Genomic DNA, 17,480 nt, shown 5'->3' on the forward strand with positions numbered 1-17,480 from the left:
TAATCTTTAATTATTTTATGCATTTATCAATGACAAAAACATACTATAAGCTTTAAATAAAATGTAAGATCCATAAAATTTTGTAATTTTAATAAATTTTATAAAGAATGTGTTGCTAACATTTATTTTGTTAGTGCAGCTAGGAATACATATGAAGATTTTTATTTGACACTAAATTAAAGACCAACCTGTTTTGAAATAAAGTGATACATCCAATTGTAATCCATGATCAAATCCCAAATTTTGATTAAGGTATTAAGTGTCAAATGATTTATGTCAACAATTTTTTATTTGCTAACATTTATTTTAGGATTAATATACGTTTGCTATTGTAATTTACTTGATTTTTGGTTTTAGTCCTTTATTTTATTTTGAAAATCATCCCCAAAATTGATTTTTTTTAAAATTAATCCCGGAAATCACTTATGTGATTAACAATTATAAACATCAACAAGTGTTACATTAGCAAAATGTCATAAGTGTCATGTTAGCTAAAAAATATTATGTGAGAAAAAATGTCACATTATTTAAGACTAAAAAAGATAATTTACTAGGATTAACAATAAAAATAAATTTATATATATGATTTATAAAGATAACGACATTAACAAGAATAGAAATGAGAGTTAAAATTTAAATAGAGCTCTTGCAATGTAAATTCTCTTAAAAGAAATAAATTGAATTGTTCGAACATTTGATGGGATAAAATTATTGGATCAAAAGAATTACTTTCAAATTATCGAGACTGAAAGACATGAATAGTAAAATTATGAATAAATAATTCTAAAATAATAATAATAAATACCGAGAGTGTATTATTTAGAGTAACGGGACAGTTATTAACTATTCATATGATTTACTTATCTTTACTTATAGAGAGCCCCTGATCATTTAATTAACGTTTCTTATTCCCATGCTTCATCAAGAAATAAATAAATTTCTAGGCAACTCTATGGTAGTTTGGTAGTTTAACAAGGACAGAGAGATTTCTCTGTTGAGAGTTCATGCTTCACAGCATCTATTTTAAGAGAGTTTAGCTTAGCTAACCTCTTCTCCTGAATACTGACTAGTGACTATACTACATCATATGCTTTCTGTGAGATATAAATATTAAACTCACCTATTGATATCCCTTCTTGAGGACTCCTTAAACTGAGTTACAAGAGAACATATAAGCACAATATATATATATATATATATATATATATATATATATATATATATATATATATATATATATATATATATATATATATATATATTGTATCTTTATAAAAATATTTCTCACACAAGATTAAGAATATTAAACTTAATCTTATGATTATACATGAATAATTAATGATCACTTAAAGAAGTTAGGTAACTTATTAATGTTACGCGTTGATTGAGCGCCTAAGTGGTATTAGGCTTGGTTACATGATTCAGATTGTGACATCCTTGATGAATGGGTGAACTAAGTTGTCTCGACAAGAGAGAGAAACATGTATGGAGAAGAGAGAAAAACTTGGGAGAGTCAGGATGACCACAAAGATGGGGTAATCCAGTTGACAATCAAAATCTGTCAACATCAAAGGCATGCTAGCATGATGGACAACAAATTTGTTTCTACTTCAAAACATGATGGGAGTAAATAAAAAATAAGAACCCATTAGAAAGCAACTGTTAAATGCAAACCTCACTTTCATCGATACGGTCAGGTTTTTTTTTTTTTTCTTGATGAAACTATCCCTTCTCAATCACTACATGTTCAAGCTTCAATTTGCTGGAAGCTCTTTTCAACATGCAACCTTATAAATAGACTTTTTCATGTCCATCTCAATATAAATGATCCACAAGTCACACTAGATTGAGGGCAATATACAATATTGCTAAGTACCTCTATAGATTGAGCAGTTGAGAGCCTATAAACATGGACAGGTTTTGTCTGTGGCATCTATCCATGACTTGTAAATCCATTTGAGGATTATGGAATTCAAACAAAAAAGATTATAAATTAAACATTGTAGAGCAAATAGATAAGATGTGAAACAATGAAAATGGCAAAAAATACCAAGTCATTGTCAGAAAGAATGCAAGTATCACCTAGAGAGAGGTTAATTCCCTCCCAATCCCCAGTCCTAGTAGTAAGAAGAAAAACTCTACCATTTCTATTTACATCATTGAAGTCCTAGATCTGTTCATGAGCAGAAAAGTTACCCATGAACTAGACTTAAATTTAGCCACTTCAATCTGCGATTAGTGATTAAGAACAACATTTGCAAATACAACATCAAATGATAACACAAGTATATTGCAATTAGCATTCATGTTCAAAACAGGCTTAAAGCTTCTTAATCTACTAATAGTATGCTAACTAAAATGGAAATGGCCAATAATACTTTAGTTTTAATGAAATAATTTATGCATATAAATAATGCATAAAAGAAGACAACGGAGAAAGCCTGTCGTTTATATATTTAAGATATGATTACCCAACAACTATAATAATATCTTGGTTATCTAGGATACATGTGTAATCTTCAAAAAGAAAGTGCTTTTATGATATAGCATTTTGTTCAGAAACTACTCTTTATAGCTTTCAAGAAAAAGACAACTTTTCTTCTGGAATTTTCTTTTTCTTCCTAAAATTGTATCTATCATAAAAATTCTAAACATCTTTTCAATAAGCAAAGCACTTAAAAAAAAGCACAACCAAATATTCACTTAAAAAGACAAAACATAGACGTGTTATTCATGCATTAGTACAAACCAATTGAAGAAGCTAAAGACTATGCAATATAAAATATTTAATGCCTAAAACAAAATTGGGTTGATAATTAAAAATACATAACAAAGAAACAAATAAGAACCTGTTATTATTTGTTGCTCCATGTTGCATAAAATAAAAACATAATACCATGTTATTATTATTGAATTGCAAACAAGAAAATTAGATATCATATTCAATTTTCTTTCAAATCAAAACAATAAAAGAAATCAAGAAACTAGGAAGTAAAAAATTAAATAATTCCCAACTTAAAAAAGAATTCAACAAGCTATAATATAGGGTCTCGAAAAATCTAGCCTACCTTGCTGCTACCAACCATATAGCTATAAAAATAACTAAGCTTGTTCTTTATTGCTGCCATGCTTGTGCACCACTCTTCAAAAGTTATTTATAAAGAGTAAACCATGATACCTAGTTCGATTCCAACAAATAAAAAGTTATATGCAAAAAGAGAGAAATATGCACACATTATATATGCACCTTACAATAATCCCTTCTCTTTCTCTAATTCATTAAGCTGATTTCCTGATTCATTCAGTGAGAATTAATTAATTGATTTATAATTAATTAGAGGTTGTTACATGCAGTGCACCTTACCTTTTTTGGTAACCATGTTTGGCGTATGGAGTCTCTTCGCCTTTTGCTGCTAAAGGTTGTGTTACCAATTACCACAATCTGTGCACTGTGGTTAGAAGACTGTTGCAGCACTCCAATTTGGCTTCGTCGACCTGCTTTTAGTTCCATTTCCAATGTCAAAACTGCCTTATCCAGTTACCTATTTTTATTATTTGTGCACAAACAAACATTAATACAACACAAAACATCAAAACTTATGTCACCAGGTCTGCCTTCAATCAGTTTCTGTTTGGAAGAATAGAAATTTAATTTTTCACATACTTTGGAATAAAAATGCACTACAATTTATATGTACATGTACTCTCTCGCTTATGATCACAGTCAGGTCTGAGTGGTAGTAGTGTATTTTCAGGTCTGGGTGGTACATACTTTGGAACCTGCCTTTCCCCTCATCTTTTCTATCTCAATGCCGTGCCAGTAATGCGACTTTCAACTCATCATAGCCATGAAATTAAGATGGGTCTCGAGCATATCATGTGAGCAGGAGTGGAATGTTCATTGTAAAAAACAATCAATGCGTGAAGCAAAGTGTTTATATTGCTCTATAAATGCTATTATAGTTATATACAAAAAATTTCCCTACCTCGGCTTAACCTCGATGGTTTAATTTTGTTATATTATTGGCATTAGAAGCACAAAGATTTGATGCAAATTTACTAATATGATTAGAAACAACATGATCAAATCAAAGAGAGTGAATAGTTTGTAATTTCTCTTTTCTCCTGATCAAGGATAGTAGCAAATTGTATGTAACTTAGTTACTACAATAGCATTTTCATGATCCTTAGGTCACTTTTGCAAAAGCCACTCTCAATAACATGCTTTAGAATGAAACGAAAATTTATTCCGCTAAAAACTTATGCTAAGTACCAATCATGATGAGAAAGTGTGGAAATCTAGGATGCATCCAATATATATATATATATATATATATAATACTTTTATTCCAACTTTTAAATTTGAGGAAAATAACTATAATAAAAAAAATATTGCTGTTCTTGAGTTTGAATTTTGAATATATTGAACTTTGGCATAAACGTCCTAGAATTTCATTAAAAAAGCATGTGCATCGCATGTGATGTGTTTAGTTTAACGTAACTAAGACTGACAGCGCAAAAGCCAGGGAGTTTTGTGAAGGGTAAAATAGGGTAATTAATAAGTGTTGAACTCAAAGGAGCTAGCGTAATTTGCTCTTATGCAACTTTGGAACTCTTTTAATCTCAACCGTTTAACTAATCCAAGGGACTGTAATTGTGCTGGAGACAATGTAGTAGGCTGTAGAGGATCCGCATCCAACCGCGAAGAGAGGTCTCTCACTCGTGACCTAACAAAGCTGGTGCTTCTTTTTCTCTGCAGCCTCTTCGATCCCGCTGGTGCTCACTTCGATCCCGTTGGCGCTCTCTTCGATTCAGGTTTGTTAATCTATCTTATTTCTCTATTGTTCGATTTCTTGTTGTTGTTGTTGAGTTTAGGGTTCATCCTTTGTTGTTTGGGGGCAAAGGTTGAATCAGTTTTTTATTTATTATTATTTAATTTTGAATACGTCACATTTCGTAAAATCCCACCCCGAGTCACTAATTTTTGCCTTGAAGTGCTCTATAATTTTGAATAATCATCCTGTATCAGTTTTTGTTGTTGTTTGGGGTAAATGTTTTTGGTACTCCTCCAGAATTGCTTTGAGTTTTGGTGGTCTGAGTATAATTTGCAGGGGGCATTTTTTTGCAAGGAAGGTTATGGTTTATATTCCATTTTAGGGATTTAAGCTTAAAAATGATGTTACTAATCTGTGAATGTGTGTTTTCACTTAAGTGAATTTCAGTAATAACCTGTAATTTGTGTGTGATAGATTGATTGGATTCTGCTACTGATTAGAGTATGAAAACATTTTCAAAAGTTGAATAACTTGTCATTTTCAACTATAAAAAATGGGATTTGGTGCAAGGAAGAAAATAACATCTTATCTGTAATCAGCTTGTTTGATTATATAGGTAATTGAGTATTCTTTGTGTACTTACTTTTTTTTTTTAATTTCTATTGTGAATTCTCTTTTAACGTGCTTTACACTAATAGTCTAAGGTGAGACAGTAAGAGGTGTCAAAATGTGCCATTCTGCACCAAAGAAAGGGCTAGAAAATGAAGATAACAATTAAGAGTCTAATATTTAACCATTTTTTTTGTTTATTTTCAAAATAAATTGACTAATTACCTTCATGGTAAAAACTATTACAAAGTTCACTTTACATAACTATTAGCTGGTTACTGCTAAGAGTCCTAAAGGCATGCTTGATGCACTAGCCTGAATAAAAAATTATTTACTCACATGATTAAAATAAGGCTGCTAAATACGACTTAATTTTTCCCTTTTGTTGGGCTTCTTTCATGGGATCTCATTTGTTTGTTTGATATGTTTTCTTTCCGCATTTTCATACTTTTTATATAAAATAGTTGTTTTCCCCCAATAGCTTTAGATTGATTCTGTTTGATTTGGACAACTCTTAAAAAAATGTATTATTTAAGTGTAAAATACATTAATAATTCTGGCCTTTTCTTGTCAGTTAATCAGTTTGCATTATGAATTTCTTTTCAAATTTGTTAAAGTTAATTTTGTGATATTCAAATTCAATCTGCTTTGTCAGTTTTCAACTGGGCATCTTGCAAATTCCTATATTTATTTGGTCTAGTTGTTCATTTTCAAAGTTTAGCAGGTTGTGCTGAGGCTTAATTGACCCTTGAAGCATATTTCGGAGTTTTATCAGAGAACAAATGGGATATATTGGGGCTCATGGTGTTGCAGCTCTGCACAGATATAAATATAGTGGAGTAGATCATTCCTACGTGGCCAAATATGTACTACAACCCTTTTGGAGTCGCTTTGTTAATTTTTTCCCCCTATGGATGCCGTGAGTACTTTTATCATTTGAAAGAAACTAAGTTTTTTTTCTTTGTCTTAATTATTTTATAATGTAGAAACATCTCTTCATTTCAAGCATGATAAATCATATTATGAACTTCATTTGGGCAGATTGAGTGTTATTATTCTAGCCATGGAACTTTTTTTATTTATAAATATTATATAATAATGTTGTTTTTGTTATAGTTACTGTAACTTGATAATATCATTATCAGTTTGAATGAATACATACAAAGTTAAACCTAGTCTTAGGATATCTTCATAATCTTTAAATTTTGGTTGATATATGAACGGCTGTTTTATTTGCTTTTCTTGTATTCACTTATTGTCTTAAAATTGCTGATACAACCATCATTAGAAGTTAGAGTATTCCCTATAGGAAATTTCCAAAATGATATTGTTTGCATAGATGTGTTTTAATTGTCATGTGGAATAGAAATCATCCAGTCACTTATAGTTGTTATCATCTGATGCTGAGGTTATGTGCATGTGAAGGGTTCACCTCCTGATTGAAATATTTGTTTGACATTTCTAGCTATAACCACATACACACACTTATTCATAAGATAATAATCATTTGCTCTTTGGCAAAAAAATGGTTTATTTTTTTGCAACTCTAGTTTTGGAGTTCTGAATACACTAACTCATACCTTTTTCTTTTATTTATCCTGATCTCTTGGCATTCTTCATCTCTGCAGTCCAAACATGGTATGCCTTTGCCTCCTTTCTTCTTGTAGTTTCATCTGTAATTGTTACTGTTGTTATCATAAACTACAACATTGGCACTGATGAATCATAAATTGCTTGATTGCAGATAACTCTTATGGGATTTATGTTCTTACTAGTGTCTGCATTGCTTGGTTATGTAAGTGGAACCTGAGGCCATTAGTCGTGCTACTTCCTAAATTGAAATCATAACAGTTACAGCTTTCCAATGCTTCACTTTCTTTTTCATTTTTGTCAAATGATGGAATGAAATTTGCAATTATAACAACGGAAACAACCAGTATATGAAGTTTTTTTTTTTGAGATTGTTGGTTAATTTCATGCTTTATTGTTAATTTCTTTTCTTGAACTATTCTTTACATGGTTAGGGTAGGGAATTTGGACATAATGAATGGCTGTATTGAAACAGTGAATTCCTAGATACATTATTATACTTAAATTTATTTATTTATTTTTCAGATATACTCCCCACAATTGGACACACCTCCTCCAAGATGGGTTCATTTTGCTCATGGACTACTTCTGTTTTTATACCAGGTATGATTAAATACTTATAGTGCAGTACTTTCTAAATTCTCTGTCCATTTGACATTAGAATCCATCTTTATGTTGGGTAGCTCTGTTTTGCTGCCTTAATGGCAATCATTGCTGATAAATTTTACTTATGTAATCAATTGCCTTGAATCTTGATCTCATTTCAAGCACATTAATGACTGTAGTGTTGTTTCACAATGAATCTAAATGATTTAAATTGCGGAATTTTTTAGATGCATAAACCTAGTGCTCTAATGGTTGAATCCTTTTATATTTATGATTGTGATATTGTTGAAATTCTTGGACCCTAAGTTCAAAACATGTTGACATTTGACCTTCTGTTTCTTATTGCAGAGGAATTTCCCAACAAAAAGAATATTTGAACATTTTTATCTTTTCCACATTGCCATTGCGATTATTTATATCTACTATGTTTAGTTGTTCCATGTGCAGTTTATGTCTTGGCAACTAAGGAATACTCATGGTTTATTCATGGAAGACTTTTACTACATGATGCCTTAGTTTCCAATCTTTGCTATAATTATTTCATTTATTCTTTTCTTGTGTGTGTGCACTCTAGACATTTGATGCTGTTGACGGGAAGCAAGCTAGACGAACAAATTCCTCAAGCCCATTGGGGGAGCTCTTTGATCATGGTGATTTTCCTGCATTGTGTTTTTCATTCTATTATTTTTCATTATGCTTACCTGTTTATTATTAATGAAGATGTTTTCAACTGTATTTGCAGGGTGTGACGCACTTGCTTGCACAGTATGTCTCTTATAGCTTTGGCTATTATTTTTAAATCATTGAAAGACAATAAAGATACTCTTCTGTGATATTTTCAGTTTGAAGCATTGGCTTTTGGGAGCACAGCCATGTGTGGAAGAAATACTTTCTGGTGGTGGTTAATATCTGCAATTACATTTTATGGTGCAACCTGGGAGCAGTAAGTTATCATGTTCATTAACATATGATAAATATGTTATATTATATTGTTTTCTTTTGTTTCCTTAAAATATTTTTTTAAGTTTTTATTAGAAAGTCACAGTATTTTTTTTTCATAGCATTAGCCACAAAGTGTTGTAATTGCAGTATAGGAATATTGTTAGACAGACTAGGAATATTGATTATGTTTTCAATGTTGTTTTGGATGCAGCTATTTCACCAATACACTTATACTGCCTGTTATAAATGGGCCTACAGAGGGTCTTATGATAATATACATCTGTCACTTTTTCACTGCTATCGTGGGTATGGACTTTCTTTGTGTTTATACACACACAGCTACTAATTTTTCTTAGAATCCCATGTATGTTGTTGTTATTGTTATTATTATTATGATTATACAGGTGCTGAGTGGTGGGTTCAGCAATTTGGGAAGTCTTTGCCATTTTTAAATTGGCTTCCTTATCTTGCGGGTAAGACATCTTCGTTATCTAGTATTCTTTCTGTTTTGGACCAAAAGGTTTATATAGCTATTTGTGGTGATTATCATACCTGTTCCAAGTTTCATATATAACACCTCCTAAAATGTATTTTTAGTATTTCCATTGCTGAAGGCTTTTCATGCATTTGGAGACAACTTTGTGTACATTTGATTGTCTTTTACCAGAAAAAAATATTAAATTTACAGCAATATGTCCTATTTTCAATCTAGCTTAGTTCTGCATGTTCACTGGATACCTAGATGGCAAGATGTCTTTGTCTGTTCAGATGCTTGCTTGTGTGTTATATTAGCTTGGTATTTAGGTAAATAGGCATAAGGAACATATTTTTACCTGCATGGATAAATAATTTTTGTGTGACTAACTGACTACTAAACTATACAGCCAATGTAAAACTTGTCGATATACCAAACATGGATCTAGTTTATTGTCTTAAGAGGGTACACCCTTTGCTATATAGAATATGTTCTTTAATGTCTGGAATGACAATTTTTTTCTCTCAAATTTTTTGCTGTGTACTACAGTATGTTCTTTACTTCAATGTTTGGTTCAGATAGCCAGCTTTTCCTTCTTAGTGTACAGCCCTTTAGTTTGAAGTCCTCAATTCATATTAATTTTTTTGGGCATCTTTTCATTTTTTGAAGTCACAATCTATGCTGTAACTTAAGATCATATTGTCAATATTGGTAGAAACCATTAGTACTGAACAGATCATACTATGTTTATTAAGACTTAAGTGTACTTGGTGTCATACTATGTTTATTAAGACTTAAGAGTACTTGGTGTGGATTTTTTAGTTTTCATTTTCAGTTGATATGTTTTTACTACTATTTAAAAAAAAAAAACGCTTCCTTGTTTTCACTTTGTTTTCTACCTTCAGGGATTTAAAAAAGAATTTGGTGAAAACAACAAAATCTTGTTTTTTCCATCTTCTTTACGAACTCTTAGAAACTAGAAACAAATAAAAAGTAAAGTGGACAGTGAACCTTATAATTAATAGTAAAAACATATCAATTAAAATGATATAAAAAAGCTAGCCAATGACAATCTTATATAATCATTCTTCTGTATTATCTAATAAACATGGAATAATAAAGTTAAGGTTGTCTCCTACAATAACATATTCAAGCAGGGTGGGTTCCATTTGCTTGTCCAGTATGATCTGAGCTTAGTATCCTTTGGGTGGTGTAGTGTAGCTCATCCTAATAAAGTATTGGTTTATATATATAGACTAAAGTCAATGTTTTTCATAAATCACTGCTTGATTTATATTTTTCTTTGTGCATTTCAGGAATCCCAACATTCAAAGCTATATTGTGTCTAATGATAGCTTTTGGTGTTACACCAACAGTCACATGCAAGTATGTATAGCTAAAATTATTGAAGTTGAATCTTCTTTAGCATGTGCAATACCCCACTAATTCTTGGAATAAAATTTGTTGCTTTTTTTCTAACACTGATATCTCAGATATTATCTTTAAGGTTGAACTATACCATTTGGTTGTTATTTTGTTACTAGTTATACTCAGCATTGATGGACTGAAACTGAGATCCAAGTATGGAATATAGAAATAACTAATAATGTCTTTATTGTATCTTAGAATATTGTATAGTTTCTTGGATGATCTTGTGGAGTGGTGTTTCCTGATTTCTTCTGGTTACTGTTGCCACCGATTGACTTGTCTTGTTCTCTACCCAGATTCGTCCTTATTTTGTCCAAATACACTCTATGTTGTAATGTACCTTTGCTCGAAGGGTTTCGGGTTTATTATGGCGCAGTTTTTGGCCTGTGTTCCTTGAACCACAGCTTCTTGTAATCCCCCAGTTGGTTCAAGGCCCAAACACCTGAGTTTCATCCTCATTTTGACATTTATGCTTTAGATGCTGACATCTCTTCCAACAAAACAACTATTCCAGTATTTCATTGACAATCATACCAGTGGTCACTACTATTCTTCCACTGATGGTCATTCAACTGACTTTTTTCTCATCTGTGATTCATACACTGATAAATTGGTTGTGATTCATATAAGCCAACCTCCTTTCTTGTATCAACTGATAATCATTTCTCCAATATGAATGATGAGTCATCCTTTTTGATGAATTCTCCATGGTTATGGTGCATACCAGCTTAGTTTTTCAAAGATATAGTTTGTCTTATTCCAGTTTATGAATTCACCTCCACTGAGCTACGAAGTGGGGATGGATTCAAATAAATTTTCCATTTTCTTATTTTTTCTGTTCCAGTTCTACCAATCTTTTACATTTTTCTACTGTTTGAAGCTTTCAAATGTGGATTGAAAAAGTTTGGGCTAGAGCTGTGCCTGTTTGCTTGCCAAAAAATATTCTCATGTTGATGATCATTGCTGCTGTATTGCCAAGTTATCTTTTTTGCAATGCTCATCTTTCTGATGTCTCCTGCATCCCTGAGTATCATTTCTAGTCATGTTTTATAGAGCCTACTACTTGTGAACGTGTGCAAGAACTAACTCATTTGTAACCCCTTAGAGCTTAGTTAGCTTTATTTTGAAGGTTAGAATTTGGAAAATATTTCATAGTAGATCAATATTTCTATTTTATTTTTAGACTATTTTAGATGAATTCTTAGGAGAGGTTTCTGGATTTCATTAAATTTCCTGATTTGTTTTCTTTTTTAATTAGGTTTAATTACTCTGTGGGTCCCTGAACTTTTTCCAAATTTTTAATTAGGTCAGGTCCTTGAACTTTTATTTTTGGTTTCAATTGGGTCCCTGAACTTGTATTTATTTTTTAATTAGGCCACTGAACTTTTAACCTCTTAATTAAGACTAGTAGGCAAGTGCTTTGTATCATATCATATTAGCCCAGATTAATTTATTATCCTATTATTTATAGTCTCAATTAATTTTCTCTTTCCTTACCTGAACCCTATCATCTCAAGACAAGTATTGGATTATGACATACTTTATTCTTGTTGTTATGTCCAATTGTCCATTTGATGGTATTTTAGAGTATGTAGAATTCTATTCCTTAAATTATCCAGAACCTGATAATAGTTAGCATAAATATCTCTGCATATGATATAAACCAATATTTTACAACATTTAGTGTAGAATGATCCTTGTGTTTCTGTAGGCTGTTGTCCTTAATTTATTTGATGGTCAACATTATCTTTTTGTTCCATACAGTGTTAGTAATGTTTATAAGGTTGTGAAGGCAAAGAACGGAAGCATGCCACTTGCATTGGCAATGGTAATACTCTTTTCCCATAGGATATTCTTTCTCTAAAATCTGGTTGCTTTGTTAACGTGTTTTTTTCTTTGGCAGCTTTACCCATTTGTTGTACTCGTGGGAGGAGTGCTTGTGTGGTATAACTCAACTTAAGATTCACCAATTTTGTTTGAAAGACATTCACGTTATTCTATTATTCTTTTGTTCATATAAGCACTTGGACGATTTTTGGTGCAGGGATTATTTGTCGCCATTAGACATCATGGGTAGATATCCACATTTAGTTGTCATAGGAACTGGACTTACTTTCGGTTATCTTGTGGTAAGATGGTTGTTTTTTAAATTTGAAAATTTGTTGGCTTTTTTATTTCTATTTTTATTAATAAGGACAAACTGCCTTTTTTTATGCCATGTTTTCTTTGGTGCTCATTTTAGTAGCTGGTTAGCATCCACTGGTGTGATTATTATTGGCTGATGGCTCTTTGTAGGATAAACCAATTTGCATAGGACTAGAAAGCTGTCAAAATGTAATGTTAATTGATTTGGTTTTGGGGTGTATTAAATATTTACGATTTTATCTGGTCTACCAGGAACCTAGTTTAATTTTAGTGTTACAATATATATTTTTTTAATACCAGAAAGCTTTCAATTTTTATTTTAATTAGAAGAAAACATAACATTTGAAAAAGTAAATTAGACTTTTGAAATTTGAATTGTTCAATAAGAAAAAAAAAAGAAATAAATAACTAAGAGAACCATCATAGTATTTTTAAATATATTCAAATTCACATATAAAGAAGAAAGACCCAGTAGATTTTGTACTTTTTTTTTTCTTCGATGGAAGAAAAAAAAGATTCATAAACACAAATTCATAGAAGAAAAATACTATATCGATAGAGTAAAGAAATCAATTGCCTACGTGGGAAAGCCGTATGCATCAATATGCAAAACATGCTTGTATGGTTATTGAATCTTATTTTGCCTCTGGCTTCCTTTTGTATACAACTCCATATATTATGATTTCTTATGAGGGAAGCTTAATTTTGCAGGGAAGGATGATTTTGGCACACTTATGTGATGAACCTAAGGGTCTGAAAACTGGGATGTGCATGGTATAAGCTATGTCACTTGAATGTTACTTTCTGAATTACTTTTTTTAGATGCTTGATTTGGCTGCTGTCCCTCATTATAAAACTTTGAAAACACAATGATGACACGGGTCAAAAGTTCTCTTCCTTTCCGTGAACTTCACTTTCATTTGTATTACTGTGTAGTTTCGAAGATCACAAATTTAGGAGTCTCATGCCCTTAAATTTCTTGATGTACTTTATGTTGAGAGCATTATTATGCAAATAGTGTCTAGATTCAGTGATTAGGAAACTGTATGCATGATTTACATTAACCATACATATGCAACCTCCTTTATGGAAGCAAAACACCGTTTCCACATCTCTGTCCACTCTATTTCAGCATCCAATATCTTTTTTCGTTGTCTCTAACTTTTAAGGAAAACCTTGGTATTTCAGTCTTGTCTTGAAAATTAGGTTTGGAATAAATTAACATGGAGGTATCATTGTGGACAAAGTATGTGTATATTTTGAGTGAGGTGTTTGTATTTTTGAAAAAATGTGTGATATGCATGATGGCTTAAAGTTTTAGATTATCTAGCACATATTTAGTAGTATATCAATATTAACATTATTAGAATTGTTTACTGATTCATATTAACAATGAGTCAATGTCTATCAACGACAGAATGACAAAGAACATGTTAGAAAACACTTTGATTAATCTATCTGGTTTCATTTGAGTGATTGATTGCTATTACTTTTGTTACATGATAATTGATATAAGCATAATTTGTTTTACAGTCCCTCATGTTTCTCCCATTGGCCATTGCAAATGTACTTGCATCCAGGCTAAATGATGGGTATGTATGATTTTTCATTCTGAATTTCATCGATATGTGCTTTTCATGTTCGTCTGTTTGTTCTCATAAAAATCCGTTTATATTTTTGGCAGGGTTCCTTTAGTAGATGAGAGACTAGTTCTTCTTGGTTACTGTGCATTTTCAGGTATAACTACCTTTTCTTTTTTCCCAGTGAAGCAAAATATTCTTAAAGAGAAAGAAACAAGTACATTAGAATACTTAATACTATGTCTTTCTTTTACTTTAACAATTTAGTTTCTATGAACACAGTGACACTATACTTGCATTTTGCGACATCAGTCATTCATGAAATTACCAATGCCCTGGGAATATATTGTTTCAGGTAAATTACCAAGCCTTATGTTGTTAAATTTGACATTTATCGCTCCCTTTAATGCATTTCCAGTTTATGAAATCTAATTTATTTTGTTAGTTCATGTAGAAAATTGGTTTTGTATGCTATTACATCAATCCCTGCTTTTATTAGTTCACCAATCTTTGCTAAGAACAATGGCCTTTGATTAATGTCTTACCTTTTGTTCAATTGCAGGATAACTAGGAAGGAAGCTTGAATCCACCCAAGATTTCCTTTAGGTATGCCCTCACTAACTAATAACTTCGGTTTTCGTACGTGTTCTTATTTCCTAAATTTTCAATTTAAATTTATAAATTAGCATTTTTGTTAGAACAATTTCAATTTTTAAATTAACATTTTCTCCGTGTTTTGCTAAGTCGTTATTTGTATTGTCATTTCAGCTTGCAAGTCAAGGAAAATACTGGCAAGGCTTTGGTCAGTACTAATTTTGCTTTATTTAACTAACTTGGATCTTTGTAATTATATATTGATTCTTAGATAGATAGGAGATCTATTTTTTGAAATACGAGTGTTTCAATTCAGCCACCAGAAATATTTATTTTTATTTTGAATATGACTTGAAAAAAATCTGCATATTGTTTATTTTTTAATATGTGGATTTGACTTGGTTATTTGAGTATGTATAGCTGAATTTAAAATAAACCAAAATAGAACTATAAATAGAGAATATGAAAATAGAGGTCAAAGTATATTTTGAGATTTTGACTCGTGGATTTTTACGAATTAAACAATACAACAGAGTAATTCTTTTTTTGCCTCTTGTGCTACTTATTAACATGCAGCAACTCATACTATATTATGGTGTCGATTTTAAATTGCAGCCACAAATTAAAAGTTGAGTTGCCATTGCGGTTTAGGCCTGTTTTACATTAAGAATCCCTTCTTTGCACTATACGTTTTAATATAAAATTTATACTTAAGATTATTTTGAACATATTTTCGTTACACTTAAATTTTAAAAAGGAAAAATTACTCATTTGCTCTTTAAAATTGCACAAATTTTTATGTTTTAGTTACCACATTTAACAACAATCCTTTTTAGTCTCAAACAAGCTCTTTTGTATCCTTTTCGGCCTTGGTTACAATCACCCCCCCCCCCCCCCCCCCCCCCCCCCACCAAACGGCCCCAAGGGAATAAGTAATGGATTCTTAGCATGTTTCCATTTCAAGATAGCTATTACTTTTAAAATTTTAAAAGCAAAAGAGAATCCAAACACACGGTTAATTTTAAACGAATATATGCATATTTTTTTATACATAAAAGAAAATATGTATATGATTATGTTATTTTTGTTTCATTATTCTTTAATTTAAAACAAAAGAAATTACAAATACAAATTAATACGGTACTTTTTCATGTCTCGAAGTGATAAATAACTGAGTTAAATCAAAAGTTTAAAATGATGTATCGTACCCTATGGACTATATATAGCTATTCATTTAGGCTGACAAGATCTATTCAGACTTTTTAGAATTTTAACATTGAACTCATCTCTTTCAAAAGTTTTGTCAAGAGCCGACAAATGATTTATAACGTGTAAAAGGCTTCTTTACATCCAAAACACTTTCTCTTAGCAACATTTTAAACATTTCATATTCTTAAATGAGTGTTATTTTTTATTCTCTTTCTTGACTTCAGTCGTTCCTTCATAAGTTACTTCTAAGGTTTTTCACATTTCATTGGCATATGTATATTGAGAAGCACGATAAAACTAATCAAGGATTAAAGCAAAGACAAGAATATTTTTAGCTCTAAAACATTATATTATACACATCTATTTTCTTCCACTGTCCAAGAGTTAAAGTCTTTTTCTACCTCTTTATCATCAATAACAACTTTATAGGAATGTAAGAACCATTTTCAAATGCATCCTATATTCCTCTATCAAGGAATACAAGGAAAATTCTCATGCATAATTTTCAAGATGAATAGTTTTCACCAATAAATATAGGGGGTTGGTTTATAGAAGCATCTTCCGCAAAGGTTTGATGATTTTCAACAATTATAAGGATCTTTTTCAAAAATCATTTTGAATGACTATCAAATAAAACTTTGATCACCAATTGTTAGAAATAATGGCAAGTTGAATCATAGAGGGGGGGGGGGGGGAATTAGTTTCAAAACAAATTTTGACCCCAAATGAAAACATTTCACAAATATGTTTCTTAATCCAATTAATCCAAAAGATTAGGTGTCTTACAAATGCTCTTTGATTCCTTAAACTCAACCAAATACTTACCCAATGATACACATTAATTATTTCAAACCCATTGATAGTAGGGGTCTAAAACAAAATATTTCAAATATCACGGATCAGAGTCAAAGAAAAAATTTATCATAAATTAAATACAAAATTTAGGTATATATCAAGAATCAAAAATATATTTAATCCTATATAAAAATGTAGGTTAGTTAGATTGGTTTTTTGACATCAGTTGGCAAACTTGGATTTCAATACTTACATCTTATTTTTCTTTCTTTTTCTGTCTTAAATGAAATATGCTTTTTAATTATTCAATAATTAAAAGTGCAAAATTTAAAGTATCTATATTAAATGACGACTGGATCTGGTTAGACATTAAAAATACATGACTCAAAATTAGTGGGAAACTTTGACTTAAATCGTGAACCATACCAGCAACAATAGCCATATAAGTTATACCACATCACAACAAATGTGTGAAAATCTAGCAAGAACGATCACCTGAAATTATTATAAGATGTCTGAGTCAAATGGTAACAAACATCCCACTTGTTTTCCTTGTGCTCCTTTTGCCCAAACATTATAAGATGTTTTGAGCAAAAGGTGGAGTTTTTGTGAATGGTTGCTTCACTTGCTTGTGCTTGGTCCCCCTGACATGTTCTTATTTTGTAAGGCTAAGAATTCTCAAACCAACATGATCCATCTCTCTAGGAGGTTTTCAAGGCTTCATGGCTTGAA

At 31.1% G+C, this 17,480-nt stretch overlaps 1 protein-coding gene across 3 annotated transcripts; it reads left to right on the forward strand.

Moving 5' to 3' along the window:
• Positions 1-4,649: 4,649 nt before the first annotated feature.
• On the forward strand, positions 4,650-15,128 carry LOC100782910 (choline/ethanolaminephosphotransferase 1). 3 transcript variants are annotated; one of them, XM_006574932.4, is made up of 20 exons: positions 4,650-4,815; positions 6,101-6,303; positions 7,013-7,022; positions 7,129-7,179; positions 7,500-7,577; positions 8,155-8,230; positions 8,323-8,345; positions 8,423-8,523; positions 8,734-8,828; positions 8,927-8,995; positions 10,314-10,383; positions 12,190-12,253; positions 12,329-12,369; positions 12,470-12,554; positions 13,282-13,344; positions 14,104-14,162; positions 14,255-14,307; positions 14,433-14,505; positions 14,713-14,756; positions 14,919-15,128. In XM_006574932.4, exons 2-19 carry the CDS (start codon positions 6,167-6,169, stop codon positions 14,732-14,734), a joined length of 1,170 nt encoding a protein of 389 aa, XP_006574995.1. In that variant the 5' UTR covers positions 4,650-4,815; positions 6,101-6,166; the 3' UTR covers positions 14,735-14,756; positions 14,919-15,128. The 3 variants fall into 3 exon arrangements, with proteins under 3 accessions (XP_006574995.1, XP_003518818.1, XP_006574996.1); XM_003518770.5 differs by having other exon boundaries at positions 4,664-4,815; positions 6,106-6,303; XM_006574933.4 differs by having other exon boundaries at positions 4,666-4,815; positions 6,109-6,303.
• The last annotated feature ends 2,352 nt before the right edge of the window (positions 15,129-17,480 follow it).

This window comes from Glycine max, chromosome 2 (assembly GCF_000004515.6).
Source record: "Glycine max cultivar Williams 82 chromosome 2, Glycine_max_v4.0, whole genome shotgun sequence".
Classification (NCBI taxonomy): domain Eukaryota; kingdom Viridiplantae; phylum Streptophyta; class Magnoliopsida; order Fabales; family Fabaceae; genus Glycine; species Glycine max.